This window comes from Nipponia nippon, unplaced genomic scaffold (assembly GCF_047370975.1).
Source record: "Nipponia nippon isolate SJK-2023a ecotype South Korea unplaced genomic scaffold, ASM4737097v1 scaffold_13, whole genome shotgun sequence".
NCBI classification, from domain to species: Eukaryota; Metazoa; Chordata; class Aves; order Pelecaniformes; family Threskiornithidae; genus Nipponia; species Nipponia nippon.
This window is the reverse complement of record NW_028262324.1, coordinates 2452077-2479396: the sequence shown is the minus strand read 5'-3', so window position 1 is coordinate 2479396 and position 27320 is coordinate 2452077. Positions and strand designations below refer to the sequence as shown.

At 40.6% G+C, this 27320-nt stretch overlaps 1 protein-coding gene across 7 annotated transcripts in view; it reads left to right on the top strand.

Moving 5' to 3' along the window:
• Window positions 1–27320, top strand: part of SULF2 (sulfatase 2) — a 165213-nt gene that overhangs the window by 86826 nt on the left and 51067 nt on the right. For 2 of the 7 annotated variants that reach the window (XM_087749481.1, XM_087749474.1), the window contains exons 1-4: window positions 8239–8416; window positions 12711–12892; window positions 14599–14846; window positions 20456–20695. In XM_087749481.1, coding sequence (XP_087605607.1) covers window positions 14672–14846; window positions 20456–20695 — 415 coding nt within the window. In that variant the 5' untranslated portion in view covers window positions 8239–8416; window positions 12711–12892; window positions 14599–14671. Of the gene's footprint in view, window positions 1–8044; window positions 8182–8238; window positions 8417–11343; window positions 11581–12710; window positions 12893–14598; window positions 14847–20455; window positions 20696–27320 lie in introns of those variants that run through there. The other 5 variants (XM_087749478.1, XM_087749476.1, XM_087749477.1 and 2 more) reach the window with 5 other exon arrangements.

Sequence of the window (27320 nt, the reverse complement as noted above, 5' to 3'; positions counted from 1 at the left end):
GTATCTGACCTGTAATCTGTTGCGGTAATGGAAATGCGGATGCTTTGCGGTGATAGAAATATAGACTGTGCTTCTACTAAAGTTAGTAATAAAATTCTCTCTGAATTCAGAATCAGAGGTAATTTTCAAGAAATGATGGAAGTCAGGAATAATATGTATTCTAAGCCAGAAAGGGCAGCTGTGATGTTTCAAAATAAAAAAAATAAAAAAATCAAAACGATGTTTAGAGGGACCAGTCAGGCTCAAATTTGTTCTTTGCCAAATATAGTTGTAGCCAGCGATGCTCCTACAATGATGATGAGTTAGGGTTTTTTTTAAAATGGCAAATAGAGAGGATGCTGCTTGTGAATCTAGAGAAAATGAGATAGAGCTAAGTATTTTTCTCAAATGAAAAGAGAAATTATGATTACAAATAATAACTCAAGGTGATGGTGTTGAATAGCAAAGGGACTCAGTTGGATCTTGTAATACGCAGTATACACAAAGAAGATATAGATATAAATCACCTGGAATAGGTACTTATGTGATAGAAAGAAAATAAAAGGTTGAAACTAAGATAATTAGGTAGAAGACCAGGATGCTAGTCAGGTTACAGAACTGGAATCTTCTGTTATATAAAATACGAAAGAAGAATCTAATTGCACAGGACTCTGAACACAGTAGCTGAAGACTTATTTTTAGTGTTTTAAACAATTCTATAATCAGCCTGAAATTTTTGAAAGATGAACAAAAATCAGATCTATTTATATGAATGTATTAAAAAAAATTTCAACACAAAATATAAGAGGAAGAAACAGGGTTGCAAGGCACATTTCAGACATTGCTGAGTCAGTGGCTGTGAATAGTATGGTATTGTAGTCATGATCTAGGTTTTCTTGCATTAAGAATTCTTGAGTTAAGATTCTGGGAATCTTAACTGTCACTTCCTTATAGGAGATTGTGAACTCTAAAGGTAGGGGAGTGATGCTAACGCTCACATGTAGATTCAACTCTCTTTTTAACTCTCTGGAAATGAAAGTAAAGCATTCTTCAGCAGGGGCAGGACATGTTTCTGTTTCAGTATTTTTCTCATTGTCCTGAAGGAAGTAAAAAGCATTTGGATGGCTTTGGTGTCCTTTAGACATTATATAAATAATCTCTGCCCCTGGGACCTAGGGGAAAAAAAATGGAAATTGTTGACTTCTAATTAAAAAGCAACTTTTTCAAACTATAATTATTTATATTTTAAGAACATATAGTGCAGGCATTAAATCTTTCAAATGACTGTGCATTACCTGTACTGAGCATAATGGAGCTACCGTGACACTATCAAAGCTGCCTATCTACTTGCACATATATCTCCGTAGTCCCCAGAGGAAATAACCTGCGTAACCAAATGCACCAAATGACCTTACAGAAAGTGAGTCAGGAAACCCCCAGGGTCCCTGCAGAGGATCAATAAGTGAGAGATGCCAACGACTGGTAGGTGAACGTTTCTCATAAAGTAACCACTGTCTCTCTGATGAATCAGTCCTGACCCTCAAGAGACATCTCCAAAGCACCTTCACAAGATAAGCCTTAATATTAAAATTCATGACTTCGTTAAGAGCTAAAAATTATAGACTTATTAGAGATACTGGTTTTGTAGGTATTATAATTTTCTTAACCGCTCTTCTGATTTCTCCTGTATCCCCACCTCAGTAATAAGTCTACATTTTTTCAGGAGATGAGTTACTTCTTTGTTCTAACAGAGCAAGCTGTGTCTCCTCTTTCTTGGTTAGCAAGCCTTCCTCTGTCAGAGATACGAGCTACTTTTTTCAGATGGCTTGATTAACACAATAGTTAGAGCAGTTTAGCTTTGAAGATGGCTGCTTCTATTTCAGACCTGAAGAAGTGCTAGATATGCCTGAGGGCACCTGTTCCTTCCCACGTGTAGCAGTTATCTAATAACAGGTATCACATCCCACCATAAGCTTCACCTCACTTGTGCTGTTGAGGCAACCGAACAAGAACATGGCTTAGCCTTCTTCGTGTGTGTGAAATCCTGGCAATTGTGTAATTTGCTCTTTTGATATTTCTTGAAATTGTGCATTTGAAGACCAGCTTAGAATATATAAATACTCAGTCAGATCCAGATATCTATATTATTATTAAAAGTATTTGAGGTAGAGAGGGAGAACTGCTAAACAGTAATAATTAGAAGACAATGAAAAGCAGAGTAAGTAAACAGTAAGCTGTAGCTTTCCTAATGGAGGTGGAGTCCAGTTGCGTCCCTTTGGACTTTGTGCCAACAGAATAGGTCTTTGTAAGTGAAGGTACTTCTGCTGTAGGTGCAGCAAATTCACCTGAACCTAAAAACCGCAAACCAAACCCTTACATGGCAAAGAGTACGTAACGTACACTGGATGCCTGCTCCAGCCTGGGAGCTGTTCGGAGGCAGGACATGAAGGTGACCGTGCCAGGAGCGTGCTACTGGATGGAGATGGAGATAGTGTGGTGGCGCGGATGGATCCTCAACTAACATTAAATGCACAGTGGGCCACAGAGAATAACAAACGTTGTAGTGTTACAACAAGGTGAGGCCTGCTGCTCTGTCCACCCTGTATCAGTGGATTATACGTTTTTCTGCTCTAATACTTTGAAATCGGAGCATAGTTGTTATTAATAGGCAGAGAGTATTTTATTATTGCGTACTTCACTATTTTCTTAAGAAATGTTATTTAAATAAGGGCAATGGCTATTGCCTTCTCTCAGAGAAGTGTTACTAAAAATGAATATAATAGTCTTTCACATTTTACATCACGTGCCGCCTGGTGCTGAGGTTGCAGCTAATCATGAGTTAAGCAACGCACTCAGTTGATTGTTGTCCCATTGCTCCAGAGCCATCCGTTTTCAACATCCAGGTATCAGAATAGGAGGCAGCCTGCACACCATGCTAAAATGTGGTAAAAGCCTACAAGGGAAAATTAGATCAGGATGTACAAGAAAAAAAAAACTAAATTCTTTACAAAAAGAAAAATTTATTATTAAAATAAATAATTAAATCATTGCTGGCTTACAAGCAGCTATTCTAAGGATAATTTACCAATGGGGGAAAAAGGAGGCCTGCTTTTTTCACTGTTGTCCTCTTTTCTTCTTTATATGGGCTGTGTGACCAACAGTGGTTCATTGAATTTACATCCTCCGTATAGATCTTCAGATGCATCTTTGAGCCTTATTAATAATATTAATGCTCAGAGCACATATATTAATTTTGTATGTGAACTTTGGGTTCATTCTAATAGTGTTTTCTTATGAATTTCTGTTTGGCTTTCCAGGAAAGATTTGTTTTGAGCTTGTCCGAATAGGTAAGCTCTCACTTTTATGGGTGCACTGGGGCGTTACTTTTGTTACTGTTACAACTTCCCCATCATCTGTGCTGCTTCAATGTTTCACGAAATGACTTGCATCCACTGTTGTGAGTTACAATCAAAATTAATTTGATTAACCTTAAACTAGAATTATATTAAGTCTTGACACATTGTAAACTCATAGTTGTAATTAAATTCACACAGTATCCTATACTTTATTTTCATACTGAAGAGTATAATGCATGTCTTTGCTTAGCATTTGGATCAATCAAGCAAGGTGAATTTTTCCCTTCTCCTTTGCTTTTCTTGGCTGTGTTCCCCTTTTCCGTTTTCATAGTACCTCAAAACATATAAACCATTTTCCCCCATGATGTGATTGCATATTTATAGAAAGTGCAACTTGACTTTAAAAGATAGGAGCAGAGCAACGGCCCACAAAATCACATTGAGCTGGAGTCTGCAGTATAAAATGCGTGCGCTGTGAGGGATCAAGGAGTGGAGCATGTCGTGCTGGTTATGCCTTCCTAATAGCATTCTGATTTGTTGTGGAAGCAGCATTTGCACATTTTATGCAACTGAAATGCAGTTGTTTGAAGAAGTAAAAAATTAAACTCTCTACTGGCATAAGGTCTCCGACCAGTGTAATTAATCCAACTCTGGACTGATTACGGTAATAAATTCAGGAAAAGCAGGTGAGATCAGACTCATGTTCTGTTGCTGGCTTTATTTCTAGGTCTTTAAAGATGGCTCAGAGCATACATGTATACATTAAAAAATATGAAAGCAGAGAGGAGAAATCAAAATGACTAATGGTTTGAGAGGTTTACATGTGAGGAGTTACTATAAAGATTAGCAAGTCTGAAGAAGAGTCGGAAGGCATTGACTGAAGTATGTAAAAATGTGAAAGCCAGCCCTTCTTTTTCTATTCCATGTAACATGAGAAGAGAGCCATATTTGAGCTCTGAAAGCACAACATATTTGGCAACGGTGAGAGAGACATGCCTCGTGCAGCGTGTTGCCTATCTCCTGGTTTTGGGGTGGGTTTTTAATGACTCCGGACTCTCTCTGACTGTCTTCTCATGTCCCAGAAGGTGCCTCCCTGCATCGCGGTCATGCTGCTGTCCCTGTTGTGCTCTGTCATGGGGGGACAGTTCTCCGTCAGTGCTTGTTACACCCTTGAGTTTCAGCTGTTACCTCAGATCTGATGAAAAGATAACGCTCTGGATCCCCCCCATCTGCAACTGGATCAAAGGGATTCCCCTTTGCGTGCAAATCTGTAGTTTAGTTAGCGGTCCAACGTGCACTGTTCAATATGATTTTCTCTGCCACACTATTTGAAAGTAAGGTGGATGGAGAAACTGTAGATTAAATTTTTGGAGGGATTTATGTCTTATGAGGAATGGCTGAGAGAGCTGGGGGTGCTCAGCCTGGAGAAGAGGAGGCTGAGGGGAGCCCTCATCGCACTCTGTAACCGCCTGAAGGGAGGCTGGAGCCAGGGGGGGTCGGTCTCTTCTCCCCAGGAACAAGCGATGGGACGAGAGGGAACGGCCTCAAGCTGCGCCAGGGCAGGTTTGGGTTGGGTATTAGGAAAAATTTCCTCATGGAGAGAGTGGTTAGGCATGGGAACAGGCTACCCAGGGAAGTAGTGCAATCACAGTCCCTGGAAGTGTTCAAAAAACGTGTGGATGTGGTGCTTGGGGACATGGTTTAGAGGTGGACCAGGCAGCCAGGTTACCAGGTTGGGCTTGATGATCTCAGAGGTTCTTTCCAACCTTAACGATTCTATGATTCTGTCTGCCTAACGATGCAGATGGATGTGTGATGATATTGAAAGAAATGCCTGTATGTCTGTTATCTCCTGATTTTAATAGGTATATCCTATATATGGTTTTTTTTAGACAAATTATTTAGGTAATAGGTGACATTTGTTATTTGAGGTACAGTAAAATAACTCCAAGTTGTTAAATGGCGTACTGGGAGAGAGGTCTGAAATTTAGTTAGTGATGCACAGTGAAAAAGCTCAGGTGTGGGAGTGAAAGGGAATGATCTTGCTGCTTCTTTGTCTTTTGAGCTCCTGATCAGTTGTGATGATCCATATACACCAACGGAATCCGTTTCCAGTTCGTGAATGAAAAGAGTTTGTTTCACGTAAAAAGTAGATACCTAAAAAGTTCCTTCCCCATTGCACCAGTAGGCTTTCTGACCTTCGTGTTTTACCAGTAGTTTCCCATGATTTTGTTGCACTAGACTTCAAATAAACCACAGTGTTTTGAATACATCTATATCGCTTGAATTTTTGGCAAGAGGAAAACTAGCTGAAATCACTAAACTGCTTTAACTTTGGAAACTGTTCACCAAGGATGCCTAATAGTTGTTATCCATCCTGGTTTGTACCAGTGCCAGAACAAGTTCTTTTGAAATCCATGAGATGGAAACCCCATTCTCTTCAAGAGGAAGCACCTTTCACTTTGCAGGGCTGTCTCAGACCAGGGGGTGTATTATCCTCTTAATGCACTTGCATAATTCCCATTAACATTAATGGAAATCACATGCGCTCACTGTGGGGTGAATAAACACTTTTGTTGAAATGCGCCATCTATTGCGACAGATTTTCCAGTGATGTTAAATCAAATTTCGATTGCTATACTAATGTCACTAATACTAGTTTTAGTATCTTTGTTGCCTGTAGTTTACATTTATGAAAATTCACAATGTAGCTTTATATTAGGTCATGTGTTTCTTATAGTGGAAAATCCGATTTACAGTGCTCTAGAAAAATTACGTTCTAAACAGGGAGCTTGCCCATTTCCTTCTCCAAGGTAAAATGTGGACCACTGTCTAGCAAACTTTCTGTTTTCTTTTGGCTTTGTAGTTACTGTTTGCAGTCCCGTTAGAGATCGTTTGTAGAGGTTATGTACTGCAAACGGCTGGCCTGTGGTTAGGATGGAGGAATGCTGGGTTCCTGGCCTTGTTGCTGGAAATCTGCTTGGCTCTGGGTGACTCAGCTGCCTTATCTGACACTAATTCACGTCTAAAATGTGCAGAATCAGAACATCGTAGCTCACAGGTGTGTTGAAAAAAAAATTAATTGTCTGTAAATTGCTTTATTGCAAGATGAAAGTCGCTAGCAGAAGGTCAAATGTTATCTCGGAAAGCAATATAACAATTTTATCAAAATGTTAGCAAGATGTAGCTCCTGTTTCACACACAGCTTCTGTATTTGGGTAACTCCCTGTTCGGGAGCGGTTTATTTACACCGATACAGTTATACTGTTGCAGCCCCTAGTGTGGACGCAGTTGTACTGACACAAGTGCTGCTCTCGGGTTGTTCGTTCCCGTCTGCAGAGGAGCGCGCTTGGTACCTGAGCAGTGACGTACCTGAATTTGGAGGAATTGTGTCGTTTCATTTTTTGCTGATTTAGGGTCAAATCTATGTGTAGCCCAGAACGTAGCCAACAGTGTTCAAGATGATTAGCCTTCTCCAGCAAAGTTCAAATTAGGTCATTGGAGGCAATGCTTGTTTTAAAGCAAAAATCCAAATAAATTGTAGATGGAACGGAAGTATTTATATACATATCTATCTATCTATCTATCTATCTATCTATCTATCTATCTATCTATCTATCTCTTGCATTGCTGTTCAAAATATTTACTTCTAGAACTCTATAGTTCTTTCTGTGAGTTTCTTCTGCACTGGCTTTTTTCCTTAAAACTACAGCTAGCAATTTTCCTATAGCGTGTTCAGGAATATTTCCTCACTGGTCCTGCAGCTGTGTAAGGGTGTATTTTGACTTGAGTAGGGAAAGGAGAGAATCTTCTTTTTCTAAGCTGTTTCTTACTCCTCCTCTTCCATTGATTGGTGTTCTTGCACAGGAAAATAGTATCCTGTCCATTTTCAACCACATAAACCATTTTCACCGTAGCATCATTTTATGATAAAAATAGTGGCATAAAGTTCTTTTTACTGTCAGATGTATGTTTTCTAATGCATGTTTTAAAGATTCAAAATAAAAACTTAGAGATACACTGCGATGTGTGATCTGCGGCCTCCTCTGTGGATGGTTGGTGTTAGATGTGAGAAGCATCAGGAAGCCGTGTTGAATGTTGGATGCTGTCAGCATGGGAATGCTAGAAGAAAATGCTATACTCTTATTTTATTTTTTTTTAGCATATTAATGTACCAGTGTCTTTGAAAGATAGGTATTTAAGAGGTCCTTAAAGAATCCACTGAAGGTGTTACATATTTAGATACTTATCCAAACACTATGAAGTTTCAGAATGTAACTTGTTGCAAGTGGTGTAGACGGCACCTGCTGTAAACACAGTCCCTACCTCGGAGAGCTGGATTAAGCTTTTCTTAATTACTGATGAATATTGGGTCCTTTAATTGCAACTGCACGAGCAGAACGGGGTCTGTGTTCCCAGCACGCTGAGGCCTCGGGCTCTCTCCCCGCAGGTGTCTCAGCGCCGGGCAGACCCTGGCCCCGTTGGAGGCTGCCTCCGAGCCCCTCTGCCCGGCAGCTCAGGGGCGGTCAGCGGTGAGGGCCTGACCCAGCTCGGCAAACGGGAGCGGTCGGAGCCGAGAGCAGCAAAAAATACGAGGGACAATTAATTCACTCTCCCCCCCCCCCCCCCCCCCCGTGGACTGTCCCCTGGGCTTATAAAGGCTTTGTGCGCCCGGCGGCGGCTCAGCCTCGGCCCTTCCCGGCGCGGGGGCTGCCTCTGCGGCCTGCGCGGCTCCCCGCTGCGCGCCGGGCCGCGGAGCTGCGGGGCCGGGGGGCGGCGGTGGAACAGGTTTCCTCTCTGCGCGCCGCCGGGGCGTTGCGTCAGTGCTGGGAGGAGGATCCTCGAGGTAAATGAACTTTTTAAACGGGAAAAGGAGAAGAAGGGAGAGGAGGAGGAGGAGGAAGAAGAGGGGGGGCAGCTCCCGCCCGAGCGCTTCCTCTGAACGCTTGTGCGGGAGACGGGCTTCGGCCGCTGCCCGGCGCCACGATCGGAGGATGCGCTTCTCCGCCCCGCCGGGCGCTGGGCTCCGCAGGCGGGCGACGAGAGCCGCAGCTCGGCACGGCTGAGCGCCAGCTCCGCGGGTGAGTGGGCGGCGGCGGTGCCCGCGCAGGGAGCGCTGAAGGGGCGGCCGGAGCCCTCCCTCCCTCCCGCCCGCCTCCCCGGCTGGGCACGGCGCGGAGCCCCGGAGCGGCCGGGCGGCGGTGCCCTCGCATCTGGGGCTGCCGCAGGCCGAGGCAGGCTGCCATAGCGGGGAGCCTGGGCGGAGGGTCCAGTGCGGCAGGCGGCGGGCAGGGGTGGCCGCGCTCCTGCTGCATAGGTAGCGGGCGGGGCTAGAAGTTGAGCGAGGTGTTAGAGAAAGGGGGCTCGGGGCGGGCGGCCGCCGGACCGGCGGGGGCTCCGGAGGGGCGGCGCGGTGCGGTCCTGCCGTCGGGCGGTGCGGCCCCGGCTGTGCCGGGGAGCTGCCCCGGAGCGCCGCGGCCCGCCCGGCCGGGAGGCTGCTGCGGCCCCGGCACGGCGGGCTGGGCGCTGCTGCCGGCCCGGTGCCTGCTAACCCTGCGGGGGTGGGCGCTGCGGGGGCCCTGTCCGTGCCAGCCTCTCGCTGGGTCTGTCCCCGGGGTCGGGGAGAGGGAGCCGCGCCGGGTTGTGGCTGTGCGGAACGGAATTTCCAAAGACAACTGATGTCGTAGCACTTAGCTTCCCATTTAGCAAATTACCCTGCGTATCCGAGTGATACGTGTATCTGCATGTCTGTATGTATTTGTGTGTGTATATACACAGCATGATTTTTTCCCTATATGCGCCTACAAAAAATTCTGTTTACTTGGTAGAATGTATTTGTGTAATGGTAACTGTTCTTGCTTACTTTTTCTATCTTAGAGCACTTGCATTTACTTCCTTCTGGTCTTTACAGAAGTGAAAGTCTGTGGTTATTGCTGTACTTAATACAAGTTAATATAATTATCTTTAAAGTCAAAGACTGTGTATCTTTATTATTTACAAATATGTGGAGATAATAAGTATAGTAGGGAAATAATTCTTAATCTCTTTCAAGTTGTTATTGGGTTATCATTGCATGTGGTGCAGAAAAGCGTGTTTATTACTGTGGATTTTGAGGGTCCAAATAGCAATTTAACCTGTCTGAGGACTAATTAATTTTGTGTGTATTACTGGGAAGCTCTAATAATAACGTGCAAGCAGTGAACAGAAAGAACAGTATGGATTCATGGGAAGTATATTGTGCTGTGTAAACACTTCTTAAAATATCAAGTCCTAGGGAAATTTATAACTCATTTATAATTCAATTTTATTTAAAATAAAGTGACAGAATAGGAAGAGATTCTGTAACGCAAGTAAGCTTGCCTGTGATAAATATTTAGCTTTGGTATAGAGTTCACCAGCATAAGGAAGGCGAGTCAGAAGAACACGTCTGAATAGTAATTCAGTGCTCTAATAAGTCTGGAGGCTCTGTTCCTGACTTCTTCCGAAGAAATTGTAGATACTTAGAAATAAAAATACTTTAGCCATAGTTTGTGTAGGTAAATCAGCACAACTGTAATCTTTGAGAGTCACATTTAGCATTGGGGGTTTGATTTTATACTTTCTCTTAAATTTTTGACTGCCTGGGGAAAAAAATCGAAGTATAAAACTAAGAAAACACAGCATGTTGTTAGATTACAGCAGTAATGTTGATACCAACCTTCCCCTGAGAACCTTGTTTGATTGCAAACAAGATCCTTCCCAATCCATGTATAAAAACGTGTTTATCTCTTACAAACAAAATATAATGGTTTCAAATGATGGTTGACAGCTTCAGTGAAAAAGGAGTTACCGTAACCAAACCTGGATGTATAGGAGTGACTCAAGAGTTAAAAGAGCAGCAGCTACCGCTGAATCTATTTAACTGGCAAAGTGGTTTTAATTGGGTTGGTTGCTAGGGGATGGCTCCAGCGCCATGTATGTCAATGAATTTAAACGTTGGACAAATGGCACACCTAAGTCTGCTTCAGTCGCGCACCTGGTGGTGGCTCCGGCCGTGTCCAGAGCTGGTGTGCGTTGCTGCTTGCTGGCCCGTTTTCCCTCCTGTGCGGTTCCAGCGCGTGGCTTACGTGCTGCCACCCTGGGCGGTGGGGGCTGCTGGGCGGGTTGCGCTCGCCCTACCAATTCTGTAGTTAGGGTTTTGCAGTATGCTTATTTAAAAAAAAAAAAACGGTTAATGCAAACTTAACTAGAAACAGCTTTCTAGAAGTAGGCTTGAAGCAGGATTAACTTATGTATTTGATACAAGGATTGATTTGTTAGGTGTTTGTACCTTTTCTGTTACAGGGAGAGTCAGATACTACTCGTGATTATATTGGAATAACTTCATTATTTGACTTCAGTGAAGCTGCACGGGGCTTAGGCATGGGACAGTTGTGCTAGGACTTGCGGTAGTGCCAGCGTGTGCAAGCCACCGTCAGTGACTGGCTTTGCAGAGTGCCCGTTGCATCTGTGTCAAGCGATGCTGATCAATAGCATGTTAAAAATACCGTCTGACACCAGTCATCCTGGCGCATGCATCCTGTGCCGCTGTAGAACTGATGTTAATTACTGAGGGCAGTGTTAAAAAGAAGTCTTTCCTTGGTGTAAATGCTACTTGGGAACAGAACTTGGCTCCATTCTTTCATAAATAGAATAAATGTACCGAAGTCTGGCTTTATCTCTTCAACATTTATAATGTGACTTGGTGTAATGTTCTGTGTTGCCACACAGGAGAATTAAGTTTGGCTCTGTTCTCATTCCCCATACTAGCAGGAGTTAAGAACAAAAAGAGGCAGCTGTATCTAATTCAGGCTACGAAGGGAGTCAGGGACTTGTTAAACTCGACCGTAAACCATAGAAAATAGGAGGACCAGGCTTTCTCTAAAGCAGCCTGCTAGGAGGTTTCATAGGCTTAATAAAGCTCAGCTAGATGCCCCAGCTGAAGAACATTGCATAAATTTCTGATAGCACTTTCCTAAATATAAACCAGGAGTGACCAGGCTTGTCAAGCTCATACGTGTAATCTGGGAGAAAAGAAGAGGCATACCTAATTCTCCTGAGAGCCACTGCAGATTAAGCATCTTTAATACTGGAGGACGGCCTGCAGAGGCACATAAAGCAGCGGACCATCTGTACCACTCAGATCAAAACGCATCGTTGGAGAGGGTGCTGTATCAAAGGTGGAGGCAGACCGGGGCACTGCTGTGGAACTCTTCTGGCTTTATCTGTGAGTTGCAGATTAAACTTGTTGACAGAAATGGGGAAAGAGCTGTTAACAGAGGCTTTATGTCATATTTCTTCCCTGAAGTTCACCGAAGACTAGGGGTTAAAAAAAATCAATCTATATTTGACCACTGGCAATCCATGCGAGAGACTCTTCTGTTGCTATTCTGAGAACTGTTTAAAGCTGGCTTTTAGATTTTACTGCCTATATGCTGTTAGTTGTGGCATGCCTGCCTTTTATGAATACATACTTCAAGAAATAGGTTATTTTCTAAAATTGCTTTAATTTTCTTACCTAGTTATTGGTATGAGCTTTGCACGTAATTACATACTTTGAGTTGGTTCCTGGCAGTACTTACCCTGATGATAGTAATGGGAACATAACACATCAGAATAGCTGAAAAACCTTCATTAAGGAGAGGGTTGAGAAAGAGATAACGAGTCTGGTAGAAGATGCCTGTTGTACTTGACGTGAAAGTCTGTCCTCCACCCGCAGTATTCTTTCAAAGATAACTAATTTTTTTAACCACAAATATACAAGCGTGGATAAAATAGCTGTGGAATAGCAGTACATCCCCAAATGCATTGAGTATTTCGTAGGTAGATAAGCAGCTCTCTGAGCTGGGACAACTTCTATTTTTAGATACAATGGAGTGAGCGAGGGGCAATAAACTGTGAGGAACAGACAGGCCGAGGGGAGCGAGGCAGTGGGGTCATGAGGTTACTTCCATGCGTTTGTTGAAAAGAAGCAAGAAGAATGCAAGGAAGACTGTTAGACGCACAGTACTCCGCCATGAATGTAGTTACGAGCAGATAGAACAAGAACGGTCAGGCTTCTAAATGTTGCAAGAAAAGTCAGCCAATGCTATTATTCTGAGAAGCTATGGGCTAGGATAGAGCAGAAAAAAACCACATTAACTTTTAGGCCTTCAGAAGAATGTTTGTGTGTAATGAAAACATCTATCTTGTCAGTTTGGTTTTTGTATTTTGTGTTTTTTAAACAGAAGTACATATGGAGTCCTTTCTGAAGAGCAGAAGCCATTTCTCTCCCCCCTCCCCCAAGAAGCTGGTGTCCAGGAATATGTGCCTGCTAAACTAACTTGTTTTTTTTTTTCCCCTCCCCTTTTGAAACAGATCCAGGTTTGCCTCTCAAGCTGCTTTTGACTTCTCTGGAGAGTAGCAACACATTGAATCTGACATGATTCTTCCCAGTTGTACTGCTGCAGATGGAATTCTGAGTACAAGGAATGAAAATTGATAGGACTTGTCGGTGTTCCTTCTGCTATAGCCTGGCAAATCTCTGAGCAGCAGCAGAGGTACTAAAGCTGTGTCTGTGAACTTAGGAAGTTGGACTTTTCTCTTTCCCTGCCCATTGGAACAAGTGCTAGGATATTTAAAATCAATTTTTAGTTTCTATTTTAAAAGTTAATTTCACCTGCCTGTGAAACTCGCTGGAGAGACTAGTAAGGAAGAAGGATTTTTCATTTCTTCAAAACCCTATTAGTGTACATTTTTGGGAAGCAGCCTTAGTAAATATTGCATCATATTATAGCTACATATCTGTTGACTTATGTGAAAATTCAATATGCATTTCTTAAATCAGCATAGAAGCCGAGTATAATTTTTCAGACCAGTGGTTTTGCTATTGCATAAGAACTTTCTTAATCAAAGTTTATCTCAAAGAACAGACGCTGACAGAGATGAAGTAATAATGGGGCTATGAAATAATCTGCTGGAGGAAAAACTGTTTTCCCGAGTGGCTTTAGGGACAGAATAGCCAATGTGTTTCTTTGGGTAAAACACACTGTGCTAGATTCTTTCTACTCAGGCATTTCTGGGCTTTACAAAAAGCAGATAGTCTCCCTTGTGTCATTTTTAATTGATTTTGCACTGCATTACAAGAGATCATTGGCACCAGCCCAGGAAAAGGCAGGCAGCAAGTAGGGAATTCATCAAAAACTGACTCACCGATCACTGGATCTGATGAAATAATTAGTACTTGATATTTTCAATACAGTTCCATACTGTTATTTTGACTTCCAAAAGCAAGAGAAAATCCCTTTATACCAGAAAATCACTGAGCAAAACCATGATTTCAAAAATTCTTCAGTACGCTTCTTCATTTTTTGGAATCTCCTTGTAAGAATTGCCAAGAATTTTCTCTTGGCTCATTAGCAGGAGCTGTACCAGTTGGACGTGCTCTGTTTTGCAAACAAGTCGATTTTGGGGCATTGCGTTTATGATGGAGAGAAGTCATAGGCAGTGCAAATCATTCTGGTGCATCCATTCCCAAACATTTGCAGTAATGGGCCTTCAAATATGTTCATTAATAATAATGATATTAAAAAAAAAAAAAAATCTTGGAAACCAACAGAAATGCTGAAGGGATATCACACTAACATCAAAGCTGTAGTAGACTTCAAACAGTATCATACCATAGTTCCGAGATCCGGGCAGCTCTGCTCTCTAATGAAATTTAGAAGACTTGTTACACGCTGATTTATGTTGTGTCTGAGAATCCTCTATGAATTTGCAAATGTGTTGTTAACTCAGTAAATTTTGCCAGAGTCCTGTTTAAAAATATGGATAGACGTGGGGTTTTTTCTTCAACATCTGCATTTTTGATGCAGTAAACAAAAATGTCCTCTCAAAACATCCCAGAACCTTAAGGAAGGAGATTGCTTTTTATATGTATCAAAGCAGAAGTAAGAGTTTGATACCCTGCTAAGTCCTTGAACTTGCTGCCAAATTTGAGCGTAGAGTGAAGCTTCATTGCTTATGTTGGTAACAGCTTATGAACTGTGAATATTTCAAGTTTCTGCTTCTAGCTGGCACTAGAAAAGCATTCAGTTGCTTTGTTGTTGGGAGGGTTTTTTGGCTTTTTTTTTTTTTTTTTTCCTTAGGAGTTAGATTATTTCAAGTATATTGCTTTTTACTTCTTTGGAGAGAACTGTGCTGTTCCTTGGGAGGGGTAGGGGGGGGTCAAGGTATAAATAAATACTTGTTTCCCTCTCCCTTCTAGGAGACCTGCAAACAAAAAAGAAATAAAAGCCATTAACCTACCTTGTTCAGAGAGAACACTAAATCAGCACAATATGGCACAGCATAGTATTGTCCTTGGATTATTCATGATGACTGTTTTATCACTGTTGGATGGAAGTTCAGCTTTCCTGTTAAATCAGCGTCTGAAGGGAAGATTTCAAAGAGACCGTAGAAACATCCGCCCAAACATCATCCTTGTTCTTACTGATGATCAGGATGTAGAACTTGGTAAGAGCCCAACATAAAGAGAATTTTAGCTAACAAGTATGGCACCGCTTTTCCTTGAAGCTAGATTCTTGCGTTCAAAATAATGATCTTTTTTTTTCAGCATGAAAAATGATAGGAAGAACAAGTAGCAGAAGTTTAAACCTACCTTTATGTAGAAAATACTTTCTGTCTGCATGCAATTCAAGGACAGCAAAAGTTCGTCTCAACTTAAAATGTCAAACTTCCTGTTTCTGGGGAAATATGAGATTCCTGCCTATCTGTCTTCATCTAGACACCTAAACTATGCTTCTGGCAATCACAAGTATAACCTGGGAAGCTACATGCCAAAGCAGTAGGTTTAAATTCATAACTGATTATTGCACCATGTAATTACCCAATTTTTTTTTAGTGTAATTGCAGACATTCATTACATATACAATTTTAATTACTTAAATGGTACCTAACGTAGTCGTACTCTTCTTGGTATTGTCCATTTAGATGTGTAGTTAATTACTGACCAAAATCACTTAGTATGAAAAGGTTCTACTGTATTATTCAATGCCGTGTTAATTGTTGAAGAAAGGCGATGAAGATTAAACACACGCTTTGCCTAATGATTTGGAATAATGAATTAACTGACAGAGTTTGGGTTTTGTTCTGTTACCTGAGCAAGCTTATAATTACCAATGTTGTCTGTAGTTAGGAGAAGGGATTAACACAAACCAGTTTACATTAATAATTCTGCATTAGAAATATGCTTTTAAGTGAGTATAAAGCCTGGATCATCTGAAAGACGAGAGCTTGTATATGTGTGGTCTGGTGGGTTTTTTTGACAGTTACTGCATCAAATTTCTAGTATGGACGGGAAAAATTGGAAAACAGACCTCAAAAAAGAAACAGAGCACACTAGTGAAGTTAATCAACTTGTACTACTTACACACTTACTCATCTAGTTGAGAAGTTAATCACAGCAGCGTGGCAATGTTCTTACAGAGACTTCCCTTTTATCAGTATTACTGCGTGTCTGCAGCACCATAGATCCCATTCTTCTCAAAGGTGGTGAGAAAGTCCACTGTGGCAGTAACCCCCCCAATACAAATGTAATCAGATTAGTAGGATCAGAAGATTTGTTGTTGTCACTTTTTTTTTTTTTTAATGGTTATTTGGATCAGAAGTAAAACAGTTTCAATAATGTATATCTGAAAGAACCTAAGTACATTATCCTGCAGGCTCAGAAGGTGGTCCTAAAAAATTTATCATCTCCTATTTTATGCTAGCCTGCTTGTTTCTGATGCAATTGTCTAAGTCCTTTGGGCAGTATATTTCTCTTCTCCGATAATCTGATGCTTTCCAATTTCAAGCATAATGGGCATGTGTCCACACAAATTAGGATCTAACTAAGGAAAATCCATTTGATGAAGCTGAGATTTGATATTTGTCATTTGCCACTAATGGCTTTGTGAGACCCAATATTTGTTTGAATTAATTTTTATTCTTGTCCATTGTCTGGTGAGCTGTCCAAGTTAATCAAAATTGCCATTTGTGGGGCTTGTGGTTAATGCATTTAAGAAAGATGAAAACAAGATGTGAATTACAAATAGAAGCTAAGGAAAACTTGGAAGCTATGAAAAGTGTAGCAGAGAAAGCTGTGTGTAGCTAAGGTTTCATCTGTTTCTAAGAATATTCTGTAACTGAAGGGTATTGGAGCTTTCATTGTTCTTTCGTGGCTACTTTTGAGGCGAAAGGGAAGACAACACAATCTCAAGTGCTCTTAACAACCTTTCCTTTAGTTAATTTAAAATAGGTTTAACAATATACCAGTAGCAGGTGGAGTTTACCAGAAAGAGAATGTCGTCCTTTCAGGAAAGGAATATAACTTTTTTTTTCTTTTTTTTTCCTCCTTCTTTTTTCCTTTTTTTTTTTCTCTTTTTTTTTTTATTTGCACTACTGTTAATCATGAGTTTTACTTGAGAAACCAAACCTCAGCCTTGTACTGAAAAAAGGAAAAGGCTGATGAGGGGCTGATGAAAAGGATGCAGAATCTCCAGGTCAGAGGAGAACGAGTGTAAATTGTAATGGATACAAATGGGAGAAGACAAATGAGAACACCGAGAACTACTGAAACGTACACACACAGTTGACTGTCTAATCAAAGGAGTTGTACTGACAAGCAGAGTATAAAGAAGAGGAATAAGAAAGAATTAATTAGAAACAAAGCCTTTTTTTTTCCCCATTAGAGCCATTTAAGTCCAAGTTGGTATAATGCTGATGTCCCCTGTGCAGTGGACTCAGCATCTCCAGTTTAATTAGGTTTGCCTGCCATATTGCTGTGGTTTAACAAACCAGCTTATTTCATTAGCTCATAGTTGGAGAAAGATCTGATTATTTAGAAGATATTTCAGCCACGTTAGAGACATCTGAGTGAGAAGTCATTTGTATGTTCCTACATCTTCCTCTGAAAAACTACAGAAGTGGCATGGAAGATAATTTTTCTTAGTTATCATACATGGAGATGAGAGCCTTAGAGCTTCGTTAGAATTAAATATGAGAAAAAAAAGGAAATGAAGATGTGAAAAGGGTGTCTAATGAGGTTCAAATAGGATAAAAATAGAAGGCTTTAGGGTACAGTTAATTAACATTCTGGGGTTCAGTTAACTTACCTGCATAAGGATAGCACTTCTTAAATTGTGCTTCGGGGTGGACTGAGTCACTTGGGACTTGATACAAGTTCTTCAACAGCTGGAGCTCCCTAAACCTCATGTAAATGATGACCTCTGACAGCAAAACACAACTAATGAGAAAGTCAATATTATTTCATGAACAACTGGTATATTTTTTCCATTAATATTAGTCAAAATATCAGCCTTATCCCCGAAGTGAACCATGAAGACACACTAAGCAAAGTTATGGATACCACAGAAATTTCAAGTGGAATTTCAGCCTAGGTTTTGCTTCATTTTGTTCAGTGAGCGGCTTGAATGCATCAAATTGATTAAACTTTCATATTTTCACAGTAGTCCAATGGTTATTTTTTTAAAATAGCTTAGAAATTTCACATTTAACTACTAAATCATTTTTATTTATTATCAGTGGTTTTAGACAGGTAACAGAACATTGTCTGAATTAAATATTGAGACTTCAAAGCATGACTTCCCTTGCTACATCCACTAATGAAACCCCAGAAGGTTTTCCAACTCGGAAGGTGATTTGGCGAGGTTCCAGTTGCTGATTAACACGTAACTAATCTTCTGCCACAGAAAGATCAATTTCTACTTTCGCTCATAATTCTGTGTTTGTATTGGAGGCAAGCTGAAGAAAATAAGTTTTGGTTGGCTTGCTTAATGCTGTTTAAAATATTTAAAGCTGGCCTATTTAAGATTGTACGGAAGAGTATGCTGGATTTTTACCTTCCACTGATCTGTCACTCTGTATTAGTTCTCAAGCTGGGGAAGCAGATTAGATCATATGTTTTTGTATTAAAGACTGTTGATATATAGGGCCTTGTCATTACAGCAGTTTTATTAAAGGAGGTTACTGTCCCCAAGGGGAGTCTTAACATGTACTGTTATTTATGCACAGATGCCTCTGTCATTTAAAGGGGTTGTTAAATTGTATTTTAATATTGGGATGACAAAACATTCTTTTGGTCTGCCTATTTCTGCTTGGGCTAGCTCGTAAGACAACACAGAGGAAACGTTCACAGTTTTCAGGCTCGCATAATGTATAATTAACTGTTATAATTGTTAACTGTGTCGTTAGTGCCTTTGAGCACGAACACTTATCCCACAGTTACGGAAACAAAAAATTTTGCTTTCTTCAGAAGCTTCTTTTTGATATGTGAAGTTTAGCAAGTCCTAAAGGGGGAGTGCCATAACCCGCCTTGGTTCTTGTCAGAAAGGGATGTGACAGAGATGGGCTCTGACCTGAGAAATGCACAAATGGCTTTTTAATTTTTTTTTTTTATTCATTCCAACAAAATGATCTCAAGAAAACTAATACCATGGCAATTTTTAGGTGAAATGACCTACAGTAGCAATTAACCTTCCTTCATGGTGCCAGAGAGTCAGGTTTCCTATGTGGCTTATGACCATTTTCCCTCTAGGTTTTGACTCCTGGTTATATCAATGTGCCCTGTATCAAATCGACTTACTGTTGCAATTTCATAATGAAATCCCTGCCTAAAGAGCTTAGAAGAAACCTAGACCCATTATTGACAGAAACAACATACAGTTTGTGCCAGATGGTTGCAGGATGCATTGATTAAAGCTGAACTATAAATCCAACTCAGCCTTGGGTAGGTTAGCCCCAAACCTACTCCAGCATGAACCCATACCTTCATCTCCATGTTGTCTATTGGCTTTCCCTGCTCAAAACAGGAAGGGAGGCTTGGTGATGGACAGGTTTACTCTCCTTTGCCAGGTCATGCTGATAACAGGTACCGTTGGAAGTTCTTCCTAGGTCAAATATAACTCCCTTTGATGCAGTTTTAACTATCAGGCACCAATAGATGAGGGAAACTAAATGTCTTTTTTCTTCTGATCCTTGGTGTTTCTGCATGTAGGAAGAACTCTGATATGGATCCAGATTTAGCTAGGTGGATGTCTATGGTAAAGATCCAGGCTTTGTCCAAAGCCTTGTCTTAAACAGGCAGCAGAACAGCCACTTGGCAGCAGCATGGCTTTTAGTAATTGTTGGCAAAAGGACATTTACTGCCGTTACCCCAATTCATCCAAATCCCTCCCAGTTAAACTCACTTGTTTGTTTTTAGGTGATGGTTATAAACTACACAGTGTTATCTGTCCCAAGTAGTCATCTAAAAATCTGATTCTGCAGAACCAAGCCTAAGAAAATTTAGGGAGTTTTAGGTAACACTGTTATCAAGATGGATCAGGTGGACAAATAGAACTCAGTGGGCTGGTTATGGAAATGATGAAGGCTTTACTTTGTCTTTGGTTCAGTGGAAGTTACAGAAATCAATACCTGCTAATACCTCACATTAGAGAAAAGAACATTCTGTCTAGAGAACAACTCTAGCAGACCCTGCTTGAGCAAGGGTTGGACAAAATAATCTCCAGGCGTCCCTTCCGACCTCAACGGTTCTGTGGTTACAACCCTCAGCCTTTTGCAGAAGGCTGGCAGAAAAGACAGTGCATCAGGTATCTTTGGAAACTGAGGATTAAATAATGCCTAAGGAGCGTGCAAACTTTGGTCAGGGTGGCTGCACAAAGTGAATTTCACCCTCAGGCCACATTGTCTCAGCCTCATTCATGCTGGTTCTTGCCTTCAGCTACTGGAACAGTACTGGTGGCTCCAGAAAGGCTGCACGGATGGTGCAGGTAGTTACAGCGGTAAATCTTGAGCTTAGAGAGAGAGAAATTAAAAAAACATTATGATCTCTGTCAACAGGTTTGAGTCAAATCTTATCTTAGGACTTCAGTAATTGGTCCTTCTTAAAACAATGGGAAAACTTGACTAGAGAGGGGAGAATAATGTCTTTGGATTTGGGTTCGCGGTGAGATTACAGTGCCCTTACTACCTGTGCTTTGTTCTGGTCTCTGATGTAACACATCAGCTCTTAGCTTTTGTGACTGAAACAAGAAAATAATTCTGAGATGGTTTTCTTCTTCCAGGTTCTATGCAAGTGATGAATAAAACGAGGCGGATCATGGAACACGGAGGTGCTCATTTCATCAATGCCTTCGTGACAACCCCCATGTGCTGCCCATCCCGCTCCTCTATTCTTACGGGGAAGTATGTCCACAACCACAACACTTACACTAACAATGAGAACTGTTCTTCTCCGTCCTGGCAGGCTCAGCATGAAATACGTACGTTTGCAGTGTACCTCAACAACACAGGATACAGGACAGGTAAGGTCAAGGCTGGCTCTATCTGAAAGCTTCCTTAGACTTATTAGTACAGAGGCTAGTGTGTATAGTATTTTAATTTGTCCTCGTAATGGACTGCAGCAGTGCAGAATGCCAGAGCTTTGGTCTTGTGTGTAGGTTTAGCTTCTTTGTACTTTTACTTGAGGAAATTTAAAAAACAAACAAACGACAACTTTTTTTCAGAAGCTGGGAGGGATAAAATGATGTGGATGCTTGAACCGAAAGCATAGCACATGGAGAGTATGCCCTGCAATTACCTGAAGTGCACAGAACAGACAAGAAAGATGCTATGGAAGGGAATTATCGATTTGAATTTTTCATAAAACAGCTATATTAATCAAAGTAGGACTACAAGAGAAGGAACTGCTCCTTCTGAAAGCATACATATTTCAGAAAATATGTGGCACGTTTCACACCTGTTTCCTTCTTGCATTCTCCAGACATGAGATGTAGGTCCTTGCCCGTTACAGTCGTTTTGTCACTTTTCTTGCTAATGCCTTTTGTCATGATGAGAAACAGGCATACACCTGGGTCTATTTGTGTTACTTATAGTATATATACCATAGTACTGTAGTATAGTTGTTATTGATAGTATACGTTTTTTTTCTTTGAATTTGTGGTATTTGAGGCTTCCAGAAACTAGTATAAATCTTGAATAATAACTGTAACAAGATCATTATTTTCTTTCTAACTATTCACATGAGTTTTATGTGTTATTGCTGCAAAGTCTTGGTCTTAAAACAAATAGGTGATTTCCTTGCTTTGTTTTTCTAAAATAAAGACCTGAATTAATCTGGAAAGAAATAAATTGGGGGAAGTGCACATACCTTTATTAATTGGTTGCTGTTTCCCTCCATTTATCATTCCTGGCACTAATACCAATGATCATATAAATACCACACCAAGGTTAATGTTTTATTCTTCATAGATTATTTATTTTGTGTTTACTGACATTTGTCCATTGTAATAATTTTTATATTTAGTCACTATATTTCGAGCACCTGCAATTTCTACTAACTTGCATAGCTATTGCAAGTGTCCTGGTATTCTTATATTTTTACATTAACTTAATGTTTAAATTTAGACCCAAGATCTTAGTGAATCTATATTACATTTTTAGTCTACCTCTCTCAATTTGCAAGCTAAATTTATTGGAACACACAGAAATAGGACTTTTACAAGTACAAAGCCATCTTCAGCTGTAAATGAGATCCTCATTCATGTAGTTAAATGTGATGTGTTATTATACAAATTTAAATGGAAATTGCCATCATTGGAGGCTGGTGTTCATTTCTGATCTCCAGTTAACGTCTTGAGTTATCCACTACGAAGGATGTCAGCAGTAAGGAGGTATTTTTTTACCTTTTTTTTTTTTTTTTTAATCCAAAGATCTGACCAGATCTACCTGCTTCAGAAGCAGCAGGAAATTGTACTTTAGAGCCTTGTTCACTCAGGTTCTCAAGTTTCAAAAGTAACCTGCTAAGGAGAGTATTTTGAAGATTATGAATACGGTTTCTCTGAAACGGGGAGTCCTCCTTGAACATGACTGCAGTGAACAAAGGAAGATCTGGAAAGCACAGGAGTTCATGTGTAGGGTTTTTTAAATTACTTTTTTAAGGTCCATGGTAGTCCTGGTTTGCCCTGCAAACATACAGTTTAGCTTCTTGATCTTTTGAAAAAAAAAAAAAAGAAAGAGAAGAAAAAAGGCCAGGAGGAATAAAGCCTTTTGAGGCTTGCTTTTAGATTTAAGTTCACAACCTTTGGGTGTGAAAGCTATTATTTTGGAAGGGAGTTTGTTTTTTTCTTAGTTCATCAGCCAGGCCTTCTCCCTGTGTTTTTCTCTTTTCTCTTTTGTTTAAACTTGAAGGAAGAAATTGTACTCTCCTACTCCACTTAACTTTCCCTCTGTTTTTCTTTTCTGCCGCTTGTTTCACATCTCCTTGCCCTCTTCTCTGTTCGTTGTGATCTCCCTGTGTTTTGTTCTGTCGCAAAAGATGATTCTGCTGGGGAGTGTTCTGTCTGCGTTGTAGTATTTCCCCTGTGGTGGTGGCATTCGAGGTTTGGATCTGTACAGACTTGTGCTGCTGCTGGCGCCTTTGGGAAGCGTGCCCCTGGTAGGCGGGCAGGAGGGAGCAGTGCGCTGCAGGTTTCTCTCGCACAGGTTGCAAGTAAAAAATATGAGAGGAGAGGGAAAAGGTGCGACTTTCCAATAATTGTTTCTCAGTTTCAGCTGTGGTTGTCAGTTTTGTATTTTTCAACTTTGGCACTTTAAAAAAGTTTGACCACCTTTGTTAGGCACCAGCCTTGGCAGAATAGAGGAGCTCACGGGAAGTTTGTCTTTGGCTTTAACAGTCAGGATTTCAACCATCATGCATAGGGCTCACTGTCACTTTATGGGGATCCATTAAAATAAGTATTATGACATTGCAAAGGATGGGTTTTCTTCTACAATGGAAGCCATTGGGGCAGTAGGTGGTACAGGTACGTCTCCCTCTGCATTAACCTGTCTCACAATCTGAAAAATGCCAGTGTCACGAAGAGCGACTGAAAGGCTGTGTTCTCGTTACATAGCCGCGACACGTAGACAGCAAGTTCCCAATCTCAGTATATTAAGCAATTGGTCTGATTTTGAAGAGCGTCTCACATCATTGTCCTATTACATATGGTGGGAAATTAGGCAAGAAGGGCGATTTATGTAAACAAACCAAGTCACTTGATGAATTAATCTTTAGAAAAGTCAGCATAAGCAACATCTGTATCATCACTAACTTAAAATAGTGGACGCTAGTACTTCAGCTTGGAGCAGGAGGTGATTAGAATGGAAAAGAGATCCTGTGACAAACATTTCTGAATGTCAGGGAATTTCTCTGCCAAAGGTTTCTGTGTAAACATTTACAGAAAAAACGGTTCTGTTTTCCATGAACATACACATCTCTTTCTGTGAGACAGCTTTTAAAATGCACAATGCATTGCTGCATGCTTGGGTCCTGCAGGGACAAATACCAAGATGTTTTATTGGAATACAAATTTAAACTTTCCCTTAGACATTACTTAATGAGAAAAGCTTCTCCTTTCCATTTGCCTGGCTGGCTGAATGATTAGGTCTTAAAATTGGTGACTGATGCCAGAATATTTTGTCAGCCTTATCTGCAGTCAGGAAATGAAAAGACATATTTATCTTATTAAATTCAACAGTATTAGGGATAGTGGGCCAAATTCAGCCTGGCAAAAGGACACTTTTGCTTCAATGAATCTTAGGGCTTCATGTGGCTCACCCTGCAGGAAATGCAGCACAGGTTTTGGCTAACTCACCATCCTCGCTGCCGTTGGGCAGCCCCCCGCAGTACAGCTAACCCTATCCCGTTAAATGAACCTATTAACAAAGGAAAAAGCTGCTGCTTGTATGGTAGGAAGTCAGTATCTCACTCTGATGGCAAGTCCATACTGGAATTATGCAAAGAATTAATAAATGCCATTTTGCACCAGTCGTGTATTTGGAACCTAGAGAAGAGTCATTGTGGGAGGTCCATCTCTGCCATTATAAAAAATTTCTTGGGAATAAAAGTAATAATCATTCTTAGCACTTTCACAGGGCTTTACAATAATTAACTAATGAATTCATTAAAATTCAGTGACAATCTTCCATTTCCGCCCGTTAATATTAGACTAAGAAGATACAGCGGCTGACTGCATTCAAGTAATTATTTTTCCACTTCACTGTCTGAGTCTTTGACATTTTAAAGTGATTTTAACATTAAATTGTAAGAAAGAGGAGAAAGACTACTGATAAATGTTTATTAAAGGAGGAATGAACCTGAAAAACATGTGACCAGATTTTAATATCTAGATCATAGAATCCTATCATAGAATCATGGAATCGTTAAGGTTGGAAAAGACCCTTAAGATCATTGAGTCCAACCGTTAACCTAGCACTGCCAAGTCCATCTATACCATGTCCTCAAGCACCGCGTCCTTTAAATACCTCCAGGGATGGAGACTCAACCACTTCCCTGGGCAGCCTGTTCCAATGCTGATACATGCCAGGAGAAAAATTCTTAGATTATCAGTTCCCTGCTGTAGAATTTGCTCTCCACAATAGTTGCTGGTTCCTATTTTTTTTGTTACAGAAATACTTAAAAACTTAACTGAAGTTGATCTCTGTGTATATTTGCTTGGTAGGGAATAATTGGTGACCTAAAGAGTCAAAGGGCAGACAGAAGTGGAGAGAGAACAGGGCACATGCAGGTGAAGAGCAGCATTAAGAAGAGATGCAAGTTTTGCCTCACCCTGTGGGGCGCTAGCCAGTACGCCGTGCTGCACTCTGCCACGTTACAGGCATATAAAGAAAACAGATTATCCAAGTCAGGGTAGCATCCTATATGCAGGACAGATAGCTGCTGCAGCTGATAAAGAACTGAAAGCCATTCTTAAAAATAATAACCAAGTGATTTAAGAGTCAGCCTTAATTTTTAGAAGTGATTTGCACGATTAGGAGCTGAAGTGTTATGATATTCACCTCCAAGACATCTAGGTGACTTTTCAAAACTGGATATCAGGTTTCTGAATTATTTATCTTGAAGGTAAATTAGTTTCCTTAGATCTTTTGCTCTCTATATAGAAATATTATCTTAGTAAGGTCTGTCAAATTATATCTGTTAGAAGGTTTGAGACCATTAGACTTGAAAATGGTATGAAAGAAAGATTCAGCATAGTGGCTCTGTCATGATAGCCATTATTGCAAAAGGGTGTACCAAGGATGGTGCAAAAGGGTGTACCAAGGAAACCAAGGATGTAAGAAGAGCCCTGACGTACAGCCCAAATCCACTGACTGACCATGTTACTACTTCTGGCAGCCTTGGTCTGTGGCGGTGAATTATTGAGCTGGAATATCCTGCAAATATTCTGGAGAATGACATTTTCAAACAAAAGACAGTTCTGGATGTCCTGCCTCATGTGTGTTAAAGACTTGTTTTTCTTCTCCCAGCTCTAACTTCAGTTTCATACTACAAGTTGGTTTCAAGTCAAACATGTATGTATCTTTTCCCTCTGTTTCTATGAATTGAGTTCTAAGCATCAGTAATTTCACTTTCAACATATTATAATGTATGATAACTTAAAATGAGAACACATTAAGTAGAGCTGTGGTCTCCTGAGCTGTGGTCTCCTGAGGATTATGTAGAGGTTCTAGAGGTGAAACTTATCTACACAGTTACTGTTCCATCACCTGTCTTCTGCATGAGCTTTATGGTATTAAACGCACATTTAACTACCCTGAAGAGAGGAATATATACACTTCTGTGAGTAAGTCGCAGAGTGAAGCCCACAAGATGGCCTGCAGTCCAATAAAACTTTGCCAGCAGTCTGAGCTGAAGGCATCCATAACTACAGAAGGAAGCCAATGTCTGCGGCTCCCTTATTTCCAGTCATATTTTGTTTCCTTCTTACCCTCTCCTATTTCTTCCCCTAAATCTATCTGTTTTCAACATAAAATGTTGTAGATTGTGAGAAACACTTCATCTTTTTCTCCCCCCCCGCCGTAATGTACTGTTCTGATAGGATGCCAATTCTAGCGTTTAAAGTGTAATGGCTTTGTCATACTGATTTATCGTTTCAAGCAAGAAGTAATTCATAGCTTGATGTTTCTTCAGAAATAGGATTATCATTTCATAGCATTCAAAACAGCTAAAAGCTAAACAGAGTATTTGCATATTATGAAAATATTTTTTAAATCTGTTAATTTAGATCTTTTAGGATGGCAGTACTTATAAAGTAAAAGAACCTATTGGCTTATTAAGTTTTTCATCTTCCAGTGCCATTTGTGCTCAATATTAGGTAGCTTATGAGCCAGAAATGAGAAGAGGTTCCTCCTTCTCACTCCAATTTAAGGTCTTTTGTTTTATCTAGCTAGCAATTTAAGTCCTTGTGGTATCTTCTTGCATTCTTTTTTCTTTGCTTTTCTAGAATGCTGAGTTTTTTGCAGAAGTCTTTCAAAATGATAAAATTTAATTTAGTAATGTAACTTACTGAATACAGTTTTCCTAAGTTGTCTTTCCTATATGCCCAAAGGGGTGAGCATTCTGTGCGGCCCGCGTAGTTGTATACTTGCCCTGTGCAGCAGTGATACACGATCTAGTGGGTGCTGGAAAAGCTTAGCAATACGGAGGTTCAAGGACAGAACAATAAGCTGTATGCCGTCTTTCCATAAAGCGCATAGGAGTGATGGTTTCAAAGACTCGCCAGTATAAACTTTGCAGATAGATTCTGATTCCAGTTTCTGGAAGTCGAATTCCAATTTCTTTGAATTGGAACATCCGCGTGTCTTCTTCTGTGTTCTAGTAGCATGAGTATTGCCCTGAGACCCTTGTCTCGTCTTCCAAGTTAGAGATAACAGCACTTCCCATCCTTGTGTGTATGTTACGCGTGGGAGGACTGTATCTGTTTTTGAGATTGATGCATTTCAGGACTGTAAGAGGTGACTGGTTATTTACAAAAAAAAGTATCAAATATATTTTTTTGTCAAAAGTAAAAGGTGAACGTACAGACAATAAACGGCTGTAGAACCTAGATTTCTTCTCTTTCAGTGAATATCTTGTTGAAAGGAGTTCTG